Source organism: Chenopodium quinoa, unplaced genomic scaffold (genome assembly GCF_001683475.1).
Source record: "Chenopodium quinoa cultivar QQ74 unplaced genomic scaffold, ASM168347v1, whole genome shotgun sequence".
In the NCBI taxonomy this organism is placed as follows: Eukaryota; Viridiplantae; Streptophyta; class Magnoliopsida; order Caryophyllales; family Amaranthaceae; genus Chenopodium; species Chenopodium quinoa.
The window spans coordinates 1,793,024-1,806,934 of NW_018742244.1; the positions used below are offsets into that span (position 1 = coordinate 1,793,024).

The 13,911-nt window shown below is 42.1% G+C and overlaps 1 protein-coding gene across 1 annotated transcript; it reads right to left on the reverse strand.

The window, feature by feature from the left end:
• Positions 1 to 10,244: 10,244 nt before the first annotated feature.
• LOC110739440 (thaumatin-like protein 1) lies at positions 10,245 to 12,903 on the reverse strand. Its single transcript, XM_021919897.1, has 3 exons — positions 12,571 to 12,903; positions 11,558 to 12,227; positions 10,245 to 10,813 (listed from the first exon to the last, which is right to left on the reverse strand). The coding sequence occupies exons 1-3, from the start codon at positions 12,638 to 12,640 to the stop codon at positions 10,462 to 10,464; spliced, it is 1,092 nt and encodes a 363-aa protein (XP_021775589.1). The 5' UTR covers positions 12,641 to 12,903; the 3' UTR covers positions 10,245 to 10,461.
• Positions 12,904 to 13,911: the final 1,008 nt, after the last annotated feature.

A 13,911-nucleotide genomic window follows, 5' to 3' on the forward strand; every position in this document is an offset into this window, starting at 1 on the left:
AGTTTTAGGTTTTTAGAGAGAGAAACTCTCAAATTTTGGAGAGAGAAAGTGAGAGAAACAATGGTTTTCATGGATTTTGGATAATCAAAGGAGGAATTTGATGATTTGAAGATCTCCATTTTATATCAATGAGCATTTCTTACTCTCTTCTCTCTTTATGCTTTATTAATTGCTTTTTTAATCATGTTTGAGTAGATTTCCTTCTACTAGGTGTTGAGTGAAGCTTTGTTATGGTTAATTGAGTTATTTGAGATAAATCTGATGATAATTGTGTGATTAAATTGATTGAATTGATGATGGCATGTTGTTTGTTTTAGATTGGATTGATCTCCCAAGATAGCAAACTTAATTGCATGTTAGTTCTAGTTTGACAAGGGATTGTGAATTAGAATTTATATATTTGATTGCATTTTGGGTAAATTTCTTCTATGCACCTAGTCAATGAGGGATCTAGGCTAGGAATTTGAGAGATTGCTCTTGATGGTAATTAATTCCCATTTTAATTCTTTCTTTGCATGATTGATTATCAAATCGATTCCCATTAACTTGTTAATTGTTCAAAGTGGATCTTTGCCCCTAGTAGACTTTGTAATATCTTTATCTTTATATGTGTGTTAGTGTAGTTGTAGTGTCCACTATCCATAAACCGACTTCGGCGTAGCTTAAGCATTAGATCGAGAACAATCCAACATTACCGTTCCTTGTGGTTCGACTCCGAACTTACCACTAGACTTGTTTAGGGGTTAGTTTAGGATTATAATAAATTTTGTTTGGCCGTGAGGAGGTTAGTCAACGACATAATTTCCCCGCGCTCACGGGGCCCAGCTCGGAGGAGGTGGCGAGAGCGCTGGCAGTGCTCATGGAGGCAATGAGGGCACAAAATATGCCTCCACCTCGCGATCGAACTCCTCCGCATACCAGGCATCGAACTCATCTCCCATAAGCTTAACGTAGACCCAACGTGTCAACCAATTAAGCAAAAGAAGCGGAATTACTCCGCTAATAAGAATCGAGACATCGCAGTCGAGGTCAAAAAGTTGCTGGAGGCAGGCTTCATCGAGCCTTGTCAATATCCAGAATGGCTGGCAAATGTGGTGATGGTTCAGAAGGCCAATGGTACCTGGAGGATGTGCGTTGACTTCACGGACCTAAATAAGGCTTGTCCGAAGGATTTCTATCCCTTGCCGAGGATCGATCAGCTAGTCGATTCGACAAGTGGCCATGCCTTGCTTAGTTTCATGGACACATTCTCGGGGTATCATCAGATCTTCATGCACCCCGACGATCGAGCAAAGACGGAATTCGTCACGAACGCCGGGGTGTACAATTATAAAATGATGCCCTTCGGATTGAAAAATGCGGGGGCAACCTATCAAAGGCTGGTGGATCAAGTTTTCGCCGATCAAAAGGGCCGAAACATGGAAGTCTATGTTGACGATTCGATCGTCAAAAGCAAAAAATCTGAGGACCATGTTAAGGACCTGACTTAAACCTTCGCCACCTTAAGAAAGCATCAAATGAAGCTGAATCCGAAGAAGAGTGTCTTTGGCGTGAAGTCAGGGAAATTCCTTGGGTTCATGGTCAGCAAGAGGGGGATTGATGCCAATCCCTCCAAAGTCAAAGCAGCGCTCGACCTTCCTGAGCCGAAAACAAAGCGGGATGTTCAGCGGCTCACCGGAAGAATGGCAGCCCTCTCGAGGTTCATTTCCAGAGCTTCGGATAAAGGGTTACCTTTCTTCAAAGCCCTGAAACTCCCGAAAATAAAAGAGCTCGTTTGGGAGGAAGAGCAAAAAGAAGCCTTCAAGCAGCATTGGGAGCATCTGGCTCAACTCCCAATGCTGGCTAGCCCAGCAGAGGGAGAAACTTTGTATCTGTATGTGGCTGTTAGCCCAGCCACCATCAGTGCAGTGCTGCTGAAGGAAGAAAGCAAAATTCAGCAACCGATCTATTTCGTCAGTCACACTCTGACGGATGCCAAGACTCGCTACCCTCTACTCGAGAAAGTCGCCTTTGCAGTAGTGGTTCAGCTGAGAACTTTTGAGGTTCAGCTGATCTTGCCAAGATCAAATCAGTCATTGCAAAGCTGAGAACTTTTGAGGTTCAGCTGATCCCAAGGGGTCAGACTACTCAAGTCGATGCACTCTTCAAACTTGCCAGTTCAACTCTCACTGAGCTGAACAAATCTGTATATGTGGAAGTGCGTCGAGAAAGAAGTGTCGACGAAGCACCTGAAGTGTGCTGCGCTGACCCAGAGCCTAGCTGGATGGACCCCATCCTAACTTTCAAGCTTCGGGGAGAAATTCCCGAAGATAGAATTTTGGCCTCCAAGCTGAAGAGAACCAGCTCAAGGTTCATTATCTTCAGGGGGGAGCTTCTAAAAAAGTCCTTCTCAGCCCCATTGCTGAAATGCGTGGGACCAACAGATGCAGATTATATTCTACAGGAGATTCACCTCGGCATCTGCGGGAACCACATCGGGGGAAGGACCTTAGCCCACAAGGCATTGAGGGTCGGATATTACTGGCCCACCATGTTCTCAGATGCTAAGGAGCTGGTCCGGAAATGCGAAAAAAGTCAAAAAATCGCACCAGTTATCCATCAGCCAGCTAGGGATCTTCAGCCGATCCTTAATCCACTCCCGTTTGCCCAATGAGGACTGGATATACTGGGACCATTTCCAGATACTGTGTACCAGAAAAAATGGCTGATAGTCGGTGTTGAATACTTCAGTAAATGGATCGAGGCCGAAGCAGCCTCGAACATTAAAGAGCAAACTGTCAGAAAATTTATCTGGCAGAATATCATCACTCGTTTCGGCATCCCGAGAGTATTTGTCTTCGATCATGGGAGGCAATTCGATAACTTACCGCTGAAGCGATATACAGATCAGTTCGGCATCAAACTGGCATATTCAGCGGTATGCCACCCGCAAAGTAACGGACAAGCCGAAGCTGCAAATAAACAGATCCTAAATGCCCTCAAAAAGAGGGTGGAAGATCAAAAGTCCAAGTGGCTGGAGGAGCTCCAAGAAACCCTTTGGTCCCTTCGGACAACTGAAAAAGAGGCAACGGGCTATTCACCTTTTGAACTGGTGTATGGTGACGAAGCCGTTCTTCCAGTGGAAATCGGCTCTGAGAGTTTACGAGTGCACCACTTCTCGGCTGAGAAAGAGCAACTGATGAAGGAATCTCTCGATTTCCTCGACGAAGTAAGAGACTCAGCCCGAGACAGAATGGCTGCTTATAAGCAGAGAATCAGCAAATTTTACAACCGGAGGGTCCATGCAAGGCCTCTCAAAATTGGAGACCTTGTTCTTCGGAATGCTGCTGCAGTTCAGAAAGGCCGAATCCATGGGAAACTCTCAACTGCATGGAAAGGGCCCTATGAAATCTGTGATGAGCTTCAGCCAGAGACATACCGACTTCGACAGTTGGATGGAACTGATTTGAAAAATTACTGGAACGCTGATGTACTGAAGAAATATCATGTGTAAACCCTTCGGGGCAGAACAATCTTTGCAAGTACATTTTGAATTAATGAAAGGCCTTGGATCCACCATTTATATAAATATTTGCAACTTTTTATTCTTTCAAATTTTTCTTTGTTCTATCTACACTTTAAGGGTTTTTATTCAGCCTCGTCTGAAACCTTCGCCTCCGGGTAACTAGGTTTCAGATTGCTGACAAACTCGTCTTTTTAAAGAACACTGGTCTTTCAGCTGAAGTCAAACTTCAGTAAGACTTGTTCTCCAAAGACATGAGTCCATGGACAAGTCTGGGATATTGCCTTAACTGAGCCTTGTATCCCAGAAAGCCATTATCCAAAACATTGCCTTCAGTTGGCCCTGTGTTTCGGATATCCATTTTTTAAAGATAGAAAATCAAGGATAACAGCAACTGTTGGAAATTTTTTATTCAGCCTCGTCTAAAACCTTCGCCTCCGGGTAACTAGGTTTCAGATTGCTGACAAACTCGTCTTTTTAAAGAACTCTGGTCTTTCAGCTGAAGTCAAACTTCAGTAAGACTTGTTCTCCAAAGACATGAGTCCATGGACAAGTCTGGGATATTGCCTTAACTGAGCCTTATATCCCAGAAAGCCATTATCCGAAGCATTGCCTTCAGTTGGCCCTATGTTTCGGATATCCATTTTTAAAAGATAGAGAAACAAAACCCAACTCAATAATCCAAAGACTTGAATCTTCAGATTTCTGGGGGGCAAGAGGCACTACCAGTGCAAGTTTATGTTCAGCAGAATTCTTCAAGCCGAAAGCTCAGAAACAGTAAAACACTCAAAATAAGGCAAAGCAGTTGAAGAAAGGAACATCAGATTAATGATTCATGCTCAGAAGGGAGCTATAAGTTCAAATAAATTAAAGACTATATCGGCAGCCGCCCACAAGCGGAAAATAACAGCTGCCGAAATACGTACAGAAACAAAAATAAATTGTTTGTACATCAAGGCAAGCTGAAGCAAAAAGATAAGGCAAAAAGAGATTCAGAAAGCGGTGAGTCTGAAGTTAAGCACATGTTGATCCGCAAGATTCTGAAGACGACTTCCCGATTTCCTATGCTTCAGTTGGAGGATCAGGCTGATCAGCCGGGCCAAGCCCCGGGGCAGTCTCTGTTCCAGCAGCAGAGGAGGCAGGTTGGGCCCTTGCCTGAGCTTCAGCCTCCAACTCCTGCCGCTCAGCTTCCTCCTCGGCTTGTTCATCCTGAAGGATCTCATGCTCAGCAGGAGTGGCATACAGCATGTGCGGATCTTCGGGGTCCTGAGCCCAAAGCGCACACTTGGACCAATCCAGCGAGGGCTCGGCATGGAGAGCCAACCTCCGAGCCACCTTAAACCCATTTATGTAGCCCATCTCATACTCTTCTTGGGTATAAAGGCGGACTTGGAGTAAGGCTTCAGCGTCGGCCAACTTCTTTTGACTCTCCTCCAAATCCTTTTTAGATTTTTCTAACTCTTCTGAGAGTTTGGAGGAAGAAGTCTTCTGCTTAGTAAGCTCCATCTGGACGTTGGAAGCTTCGGTTTTGGCCTGGGTTGGCTCATCTCCCTTGACTCTCAGCTGATCCTCCAACTCCTTCAGCTTCTGGTCCTGGCTCTCAGCAGCAGCTTGGGCAGCAGAAAGGTGAACATCCCTAGCCTGTAGAGCCTCTTCAGCAGCCATCCTGCTGACTTCAAGAGCTTACAGCTTCTGCTTCACTTCAGCTTGTGCAGCAGCTCCTTCTTGAATTCGGCTCTCGATGGCAGCTTTAAATTTGGAGATGTCCACTCCCATTTGCTCCTGAAGGAATTTCTCCCCTTCCATCAGCGGTGGAAAAACTTCCTTCTCCATAGCCGAGCAGAAGGTTTGAATGGCTTCAGCAGCCCTCTTTTCATACTTTTCGCTCTGCTGCTGCTTCTCTTCAGCAGCCTGCTGCTTTAGCTCAGCAAGCTTCGCCTCCTCCCGAGCAATTTTTGCCTCCTCCCAGGCATGCTCCAGCTTGTCTTGGAGGGTGTCAATCAACTCTACAGTAAGAGTCTGATTGTGCACAACCTATTTGCAGGGGCACATCAGTTAAAATAAATAAAGTAATAAAAAAGGAAAGAGCCAGAAAGGAGAAGAAGTGCTGAACGAAAGCAAAGCAACTAAAAGGTTAAGTACCTGCATCAGCAAACGCTGGTTGTCTCTTGCAGGGTCAGGGACCCTTCGGCTGGATTCTCCCATCCCAGCCGTGGCCTTCAGCGACCACACCCTTTCTCGGTCCACTTCGGACATGCTAATTAAGTCGCCGAAGTAGCCTGCAGCCCCTTCACGGTTCTGGCCCCAAATTCGTTCCCAAACAAGTTATGGGACTGTGATGCGGGGGGCTGAGAAACCCAAATCTCCAGAGTTCAGCGTCTGGAATGAGGGGAAGGAAGAAGAGGGAACCTCCTGAATCTTCTCAGGCTCATCATGACCTTCTCCTTCGGCGGAGCCCAGTTGGTCTCCACCAGGGTCAGCAACAACGACCTTCTCTGCTTCATCCCCCAGATCAGGTTGACAAAGAAAAGCGTCAACCTCCCTATCAATATCATCTGAGAAGCCTTCAGCAATCGGCTTCTCAGATTCTTTAGCAGGGTGTCCCTGAACCCCCCCCCCCCTTCGGATCAGGAGTTCTTTGGTCCACCTCCATCTCTTGAGTTTTGGGAGGTGGAGGGGGGGTTTGAGGATGCAGAGCTTTCGGCGGAGGGGGAGCCCTCGGCGAGCGTCTACCTTCATCAGGCTCCCATATGAGGATGCCCCCGGTAGGCCTCATCCCCATCTGAAACTGCCAAGGCCCCAGCACGGCCAACCTCCTCCTTCTCTTTGCTAAGGGTTGCTCGTCCATTTCTTCAGATTCTGACGAAGATGGATCTTTACAACGAGCAGGCGTCTTTCCTTCTCTTCTTCCGCTCCCTTCCTCAGACTGCAGAAAGGGGGGGCAACAAAGTATGAGTAAAAAAAAAAAAAAAAAAAAAAAAAAAAAAAAAAAAAAAAAAAAAAAAACCAAGCAAGTTAGGAACTTACTGGAACCCTCGGCTGAACTCCAGGTGCAGGGATATCCCTCTCAGCAGCACCAGACGTCCCAACACCTCCTTCCAAGGAGTTGATTACTCGGGACACGTCAGCTGTTGTCTGAGCAGCATGTGCTTCCTCAGGTAATAAAGGCCGAAGGGGATCTCACTTCTCCCACCAAGGCTTCTGCTTGGTGTATTCGGCAGCGACTTCAATTTGAAGACTCGTTTCGTGCAGATGCAGCGGACGGTTCTTCGGAGCTGTGATTGCCGGAGCCCGATCTAGAATGACCTATTCGGCGTTCACCCCGAGCCGGTTATAATCAATTCCCGAGGTAGCTTCGCTCAGCTCTGAAAAGAACAGACGAAGGTTAGACTAAGGGAATAAGCATTCGGCACCAATGCCCATCCTCTTCAAAAATGTCGTATTGCAACTCAATTTGCTCGGCGAATCGGTAGGTTTCGGCATGCCGAACCCACCATGAGTATGGGGTATTTCTCACCATGGCGTCCTGGGTCGCGGCGTCCTGCCATTCAGCATGCCCAGGAAGCAGGTCCCAGAGCACAGGGGGAAAATCTTCAGCCTGCCCAGCATGTTCTCTCTGCTCAGGTTGCTCCGCCTCGCCGGCCTCGGCGTCCTGCTGAGGCGGCGCGGCGTTTAAAGGAACTGTCGGAATCCCCCTTTCCAGATCTTCACCGGCTCGTTCCCCGTTCCAAACGTCGGCGCGGTCACGGGGATCCCTAGACTGACCCCGTCGACCCGGCTGACGCCTCCTTTCTCGAGCCATAATCAAATTCAGAGAAGGAAAGAAGGGAGAAAAAGAATTTCCCTAAAAAAAGGCAAGAAAATCGAAAAAGCTCGAGGAAAATTACCTTCAAATTGGCCGGAATACGCCGGTCAAATCAGTGGAAGCGATAGATTTGAGTCTCGAACTCGGATTCGAGAATGGTACGCTGGAAATTCAAAGCGAAAATGGGTTTGCGAGAGAATTTGAGTGTATGTTGGTGAAGAAATGAGGTTGAAATGCGAATCAGCCCTTATAATTCCAGGAAGGAGAATCCCAAAGGTCGAAAAGTTCAAATTTCTCTTAAACGCCTCCTTAATTAACCGTTAAACACTCTCCCTCTTGATTAACCGCCCACTATCCACTCCACTTCCTGTTAATTATCCAAATTACAGTTATTTAATTAATAACTGTTTAAAAATTTAAATCTTTTGATTTAATTAAATCATTTACTTCCCTCCATTTCTTATTGGATTCAAACCTGACCCGTCATCCTTCCAAATCGGGTCTGGGGGGCAAGTTGTTTGGGTCCAATTTATCTAATTGGGTCTGGTCATGTATTTGGGTCCAATTATCTTATTAGTCCTGGTCACTAAATGACTCCATATTCCAAGGTCAAGGCCCGAGCCTCTAATCAAGCCAAGTCAACCAAGAGTCCTTTGGTTCAAATTGCCATGGTCAGCCCATGACTATATAAAGGCCCAATTACTCTCCTCTCATCATGTGCAAAGGTATAAAAGCCTTCAATTCATTCATTTGTAGATGACAACACAACAAAGCCTCAAGCATTAAATCTCTTGCATAACTCTCACTCTGAACACTGTTTGACTTCGGCATCGGAGGGGTCTTCCTCGGATCCACCCCCGAGGCCAGTTTACGTGTTTTAGTTGTGCAGGAAACCTTCGGCCCAGCTTCAATTGGACCGGACCAGTCTTCAGCCACTTCAGCGGGCCTTCGGCAAGGCCCCATTGTTTTCATCCGAAACATTATGGATATATTGGATAAAATAATGTAGAGATCAGTATATTGATCAAGGATTGAGTGGTTAAGGAGGCTGAGGGTAGTACTTTTTACTACTAAGAGCAAGTTTAGCCTCAAGTTTTAAGACTTGGATGTGACAACATTTTTGGTGGTCACCATTGAAAATGATGTCATCAAATTCTTGTTAAAACTCACTAAGATTTACACAAATTTATCACTTTAGCCCTAAGACTTAAATATTTGACATATTATATGCAGAAAAGTGTAATAAAAAAAAAAGGATAATAAAAATAAAAATGAAGTGGGTGAAGTGGGTCCCAATCTTGAAGAAAAATGGGTGAAGTGCTTGAGATTTTTGAAGAAAAATGGGTAAAGTCTTAAGTATAAATCTTAAGACTCAAAATGATGATGTCACTCCAAGTCTTAAGACTTGGGGCTAAACTTGCTCTAAATAGACTTATTCTCTTAACCTAAAATAAAGCGTTTTGATATAATTTGATATGGTTTGAATTTTACTGGTCCGATCTAATATGATTTGATGCAATGATTTGATTGAACTTTTACCTTATAAATTAATGAAAATCTTGTAAGATCGATCCATCAATGAAATAAGTTAAGGTTGTGTTTGGGAAGATAGATTTCATTTCAAATACATCATTTGAATTATTGAATTTGAGTATTTCAAATGACATGGTTTGCCTTGTCATTTGAAATCCTTACCTTCATGGGTTATTACTTGGTAGTTGTATAATTTGGGCAAATTCCTCATTTGAAATTCTTGGACATCCAAACACTATAATTGTCCCAATTCCGGAATTTCAAATGAAATTCTAGAATCCAAACACACCATAAAGGTAATGCGTCCTAACTTAAATCATTCAAATGTTATTGAATATCTATAATGAATAAGTTGTTTCATATTGTAAATAAAATCAAACTTTTAAAATATTACTCTATACTCCGTATGAAGAGTGGATTCATAATTAATCATCAAGGTGTTTTTGATTGTGACAATGTTAGGGCTAGGGTTTAGGATTAAGTAAGGGGTTAACCATACATGTATAATTTAACAAGGAAATTATTTTCACACTTGTAATTATTGTAATTAATACTCGTATTTATATGCGTCGATATGTGCGACAGTATAGTTGTATTGCACTACTGCTTGTACATAAAGTTTGATGCATATGAAGTAAATAAAAATATGTCAAATTGCGTTACCCAAGTCAAAAACAACAGAGAGATTCTGCAATTTTTGTTAGTATAGAGAAAACAATGTTACCCCCACACCATGTCGGCAGCAATGTAAAAACTGTATTGGAGGCTTTGGAGCACAGTTTTTTTAAAAAATTAATAATTATTTACTCCATATTTCACACTATAAGGGCAAAACACAAAAATCGTTCGATACAATGCTCATCACATTTTCAAGACAATAAAGACATCTCATCCACCTAAACGGCTTAATCCGGATTAAAATCAATGCCTAAATGGCGACACAAAATGATTTATGTCAATATTTTGATTGAATACAAAACACAATTCATTAGCTAGAGAGCCTCAAATCAAGCCACAAATAAAGACTAATGACACCGAATTAACCCAATACGGAGTAATTATCTTTACAATGATGATTAATATCAACTTTACAAGACCATAAGTCAAAAGAAGTATGAGGCACAACTTTTTCCTCTCAAATTCTAAGACAAGATTTATTCAAAAGATCTTTAATCAGATATTCATTCATTATTCAATTCCATGTTCATTTATGTAAAATTACCACACCTTTATTTTTAAGATGACTTCATCATTAGAAATGGTACCAAAATCCATAGATATGAATCATGACATTACTACTAAAACAGATCCATTTGCAGTACTGCTGACACAAAATAACTGCAATCTTGCTACACCCGCAATCCCCTTCTTTTTCTGTACAAGTTCACACTAATACGGAGTAACTCATATTAAAACCCTAATCCCAAATAAATACCAATATTTAAGTATACATCTTTCATAGTTGATTGGGTTGATCTGATGATATATTTGGGCGATCTTCAGCCTTTTTCTTGATGAATTCTGGACAACAAGAACACCCCTTTTTGGCTTTGCCTGTTCGATGAAATGCTAGATTGAATAATACTAATAAGATTACACATGAATATATCCCCTATTTTCACTACAAAGAGAGACATGTGAGGATAAGAGAAAAAAGTGCACAAACAAGGGGTAATAATAATGTGGGTTTTAATAAAGTTGAGTGTCCCATGGCTAAGCCAGCTAACCATGACCCATCTGCTAGCATAGCTGAGGTTGTAGTACCGGTTCCAGTTCCGGGTCCAGTTACCATTCCAGGTACACCATCGGAAGCTGATCCATATGCCATATCTCCTCCTGCGGGTTCAGTTGGTGTTGAGACCATTGGATCCGACCCTGACCCGGTAAAAACTGGAGGTGTCGTCATCATTGGAGTTGGGTTCATTGGAGTAGGAGTAACTGGCGTAGGAGCAGTTTCTCTTGCTGATTTTTGACTGTTGACAAATACAAACATCAATTCAATTAGACTCTACACATTACACATTACATAATGCATTGATTGAATGTTGTCAGAAATTAAACAATTTGTAAGGAAGAGTTTTCTTCATGTCCGTTAGCCTGTTACAAAAAATAGCTAATACGGGGTAGAGTATAAATTAATGACCCACATCCGACCCAAACCCAATACAAATCACTGGAAAGAAACCTGAATCCAGCAAGACCATAATTATTGTTTTGATACGATAACACGACTCAAACCCAAAACACTTGTTCTGTATTTAAACACGGATTCAACCCATTTGTCCTATTGTTAATAATTCTACTTCCAACAATTATTGGTGAGTGCATCATTTTGTGCCAACTTTAGACTTACAAAGTTACAAGCACATATAGTGTAGTCATCTTATAACATAGAGTAACACTCTCGACTTTGCAACAACTTGACTACGGAGTATTACACTATTTCTAAATTAAAAATAACTAAATTTTCATACACTATACTTCATACTTGTACTTCTTGTGAAATATTGTATGATTCGCAATACTCTATCAATTTTTTTCACTTCATATTAATACTTCTACTACATACGTGAATAATTGCTTATATTTATAATCAAACTTGTGAATTGGTATACTAATCAAACTATTGCAATTATAGTGAAACGTAATGAACATAATAACCAACAAAACAGCATTCACATTTTGCACAAATATAGGTAGTGAGTATCATATCATACCTTGGAGTAGAGGGGCAAAATGTAATGGTATAATCAGCTCCACTGCAAGTGAAAGTACTAGTAGGATCATCATAAGCATAACTATAAGACCTCGGACACGCCAACTTAAACATCTTCGAGTAAACCGTAGGCTTACACGTGGAAGGTGAACCATACGCGCCACTACAACAATACTCGGGACTCTTAAACGCCTCACACGCGCTCTTACACGCGCCGCCATTTCCTGCCTTAAGCTCAGTTGGACAAACTTGGTTCAAATCTACCACGCACCCAGTGTCGGCGCATTGACCCGACCCGCCACTAACCTCAACCAATATGGGTAAATTATACCCGTCAACCAAGCTGACGTCATAGAAGTCTTGACTACCTGTTCCTAAGGTGAACTCAGCTAGGGTTGCCGGAGGTTCGGCGCCGGCGCCATCGCACTCGACGCCGCCGGATCCGCAGTCTCCGGTTTCGCAGTAGCCAAGACCGGAGTCGGCGAAATTGCAGCCAGTTCGACCCCAGAACCGACCGGACCAACCGGTTGGGGCTTGGAATGACCGGGAAGTGCCGGTTGGGAGTTCGAAACCGGTTGATTCAAGCTTAGGTGTACCTGCATTGGCTAGGATTCCGGGCCATACTGTGTTTTCACAACTGTTGACGAATGTGAATGTTGCTCCTGAAACTCCTGTCAAATCCAAAGTTTGCAAATCGTTAAAAAGCTGGTAGAATGAGACACTGCAAAATCCGTTATACACCCGGCTGTACCATACTCAATTGAGCTTCGGAAGATAAGTTATAGTATTATAGGTACACTCGAGTGTATAATGGACACTATCGCAATATGTTGAATGGGAAAAAGTTAGCATTTTTAGTTCATTTGAAGATAAACAACTTGAAGTAATAAATCTAAGTGTAGTTAGAACTCTTAGAAGATGAAATAGGGTTAAAGTTGGTGTTTTTAGGAAGTAAATGGAAGAAATTAAAGATGACATTTTTGGTTCACTTAAACTGAGAAAATGAAAATGTACCTGTAAGATAAAGTGGTGAGATAGCAACATTGAGAATGAAGAATAACTTGAAGTATTTTAGTGGATCCATGTGTAAATCTTTGAAATAGCTCTGTTTTCCCCTGTTTTTCCTCTGTTTTTTTTCTCTGTTCAAGAAAGAGAAATGGAGGAAGAAATAGAGTGGGAAAGGGGGGAGTGAGGAAGTGGCTAATTGGGCAGAAAAATGGGGTGTTGAACACCCATAAAACAAACAAATTTACACCTCGAGTAGAGAGAGAGAGAGAAAGAGGGAGTGTCAGAGAAGAGAGTAGGGCACACTTGAGAAAATCTTATAAAATTTCATCTGCCTCTCACTCTCTCACTTTATTCCTTTTAATCAGATTTCTAATTTCATATTAATGTTTGTTTATACGAACTCATAATCATGCTACTTTAGTAGTAGAGTATAATTAATTAATAGTTAATACTTGATTTAGTTGCATCTGCCAAGAAGGTAGGGTTATATAGTGGCTTTTTTGCTCTGTCACTGTTCAGATGGGTTGGGTCATTTGTTTATTGGTTTAACCTTAACGCATTATCCCAACCCATATGGGCACCTTGTTTAACTGACTACAAGTCATACTACATAAAGAGTCCATTTGTATTGTGACTTGTAATTTTGTTGTTGGTGACCTAAAATATTTACATGACTCCAAAACATACATCCATACTTTGGGTCTTTGGGATGCATCTTTTTAGGGGGGCAAATTTACTCAAACTTCACAATTTGACCAATGCCTAGATCTAAGCTTGTTTCTTCATGTTTTATAAGCTAATACTCCATAGACCGTAGCAACTTAGAGTTAACTCTTCCTCCTTTTTTGTAACACTTTTTTTGGTGTGATTGCCTTATATCTTAAGTGAATGAGTGTCACATGTTCAAGGATGTTAATTCCTACATCATTGAGGTGGAAGCCAAAATTTTGTGGATTTTGTAGTTGGTTGTTGTGAGTACATGTACGCGTACAATGTAAATTCATATGCAGGGTATCTGTAAAACTTTTACGCCACAACTTCATTAATTACAAGCCTGTTTTAACTACTTTATACTCTGTATTAATTGTATCTAATATCTTCTACTACAATTTCATATAACATGCTCCAACAACTTTAGTAATTTCATACCTAATTTGGTGTAAGACGCTAGAGGGAGTGGTCCTTGTCGACGAATAAATAAAACAAGAGAAGAGAGAGTCGTAGAAATGACCAGATTATTGCACTACTGCAGGCTTTCAGCCTACAACTTGCGAAGAAAAGAGCTAGGGTGAATAAAGGGAGTGGCAATTTGGATCTTAAATATCTCTATCTCAAGAGGAAAAAGGT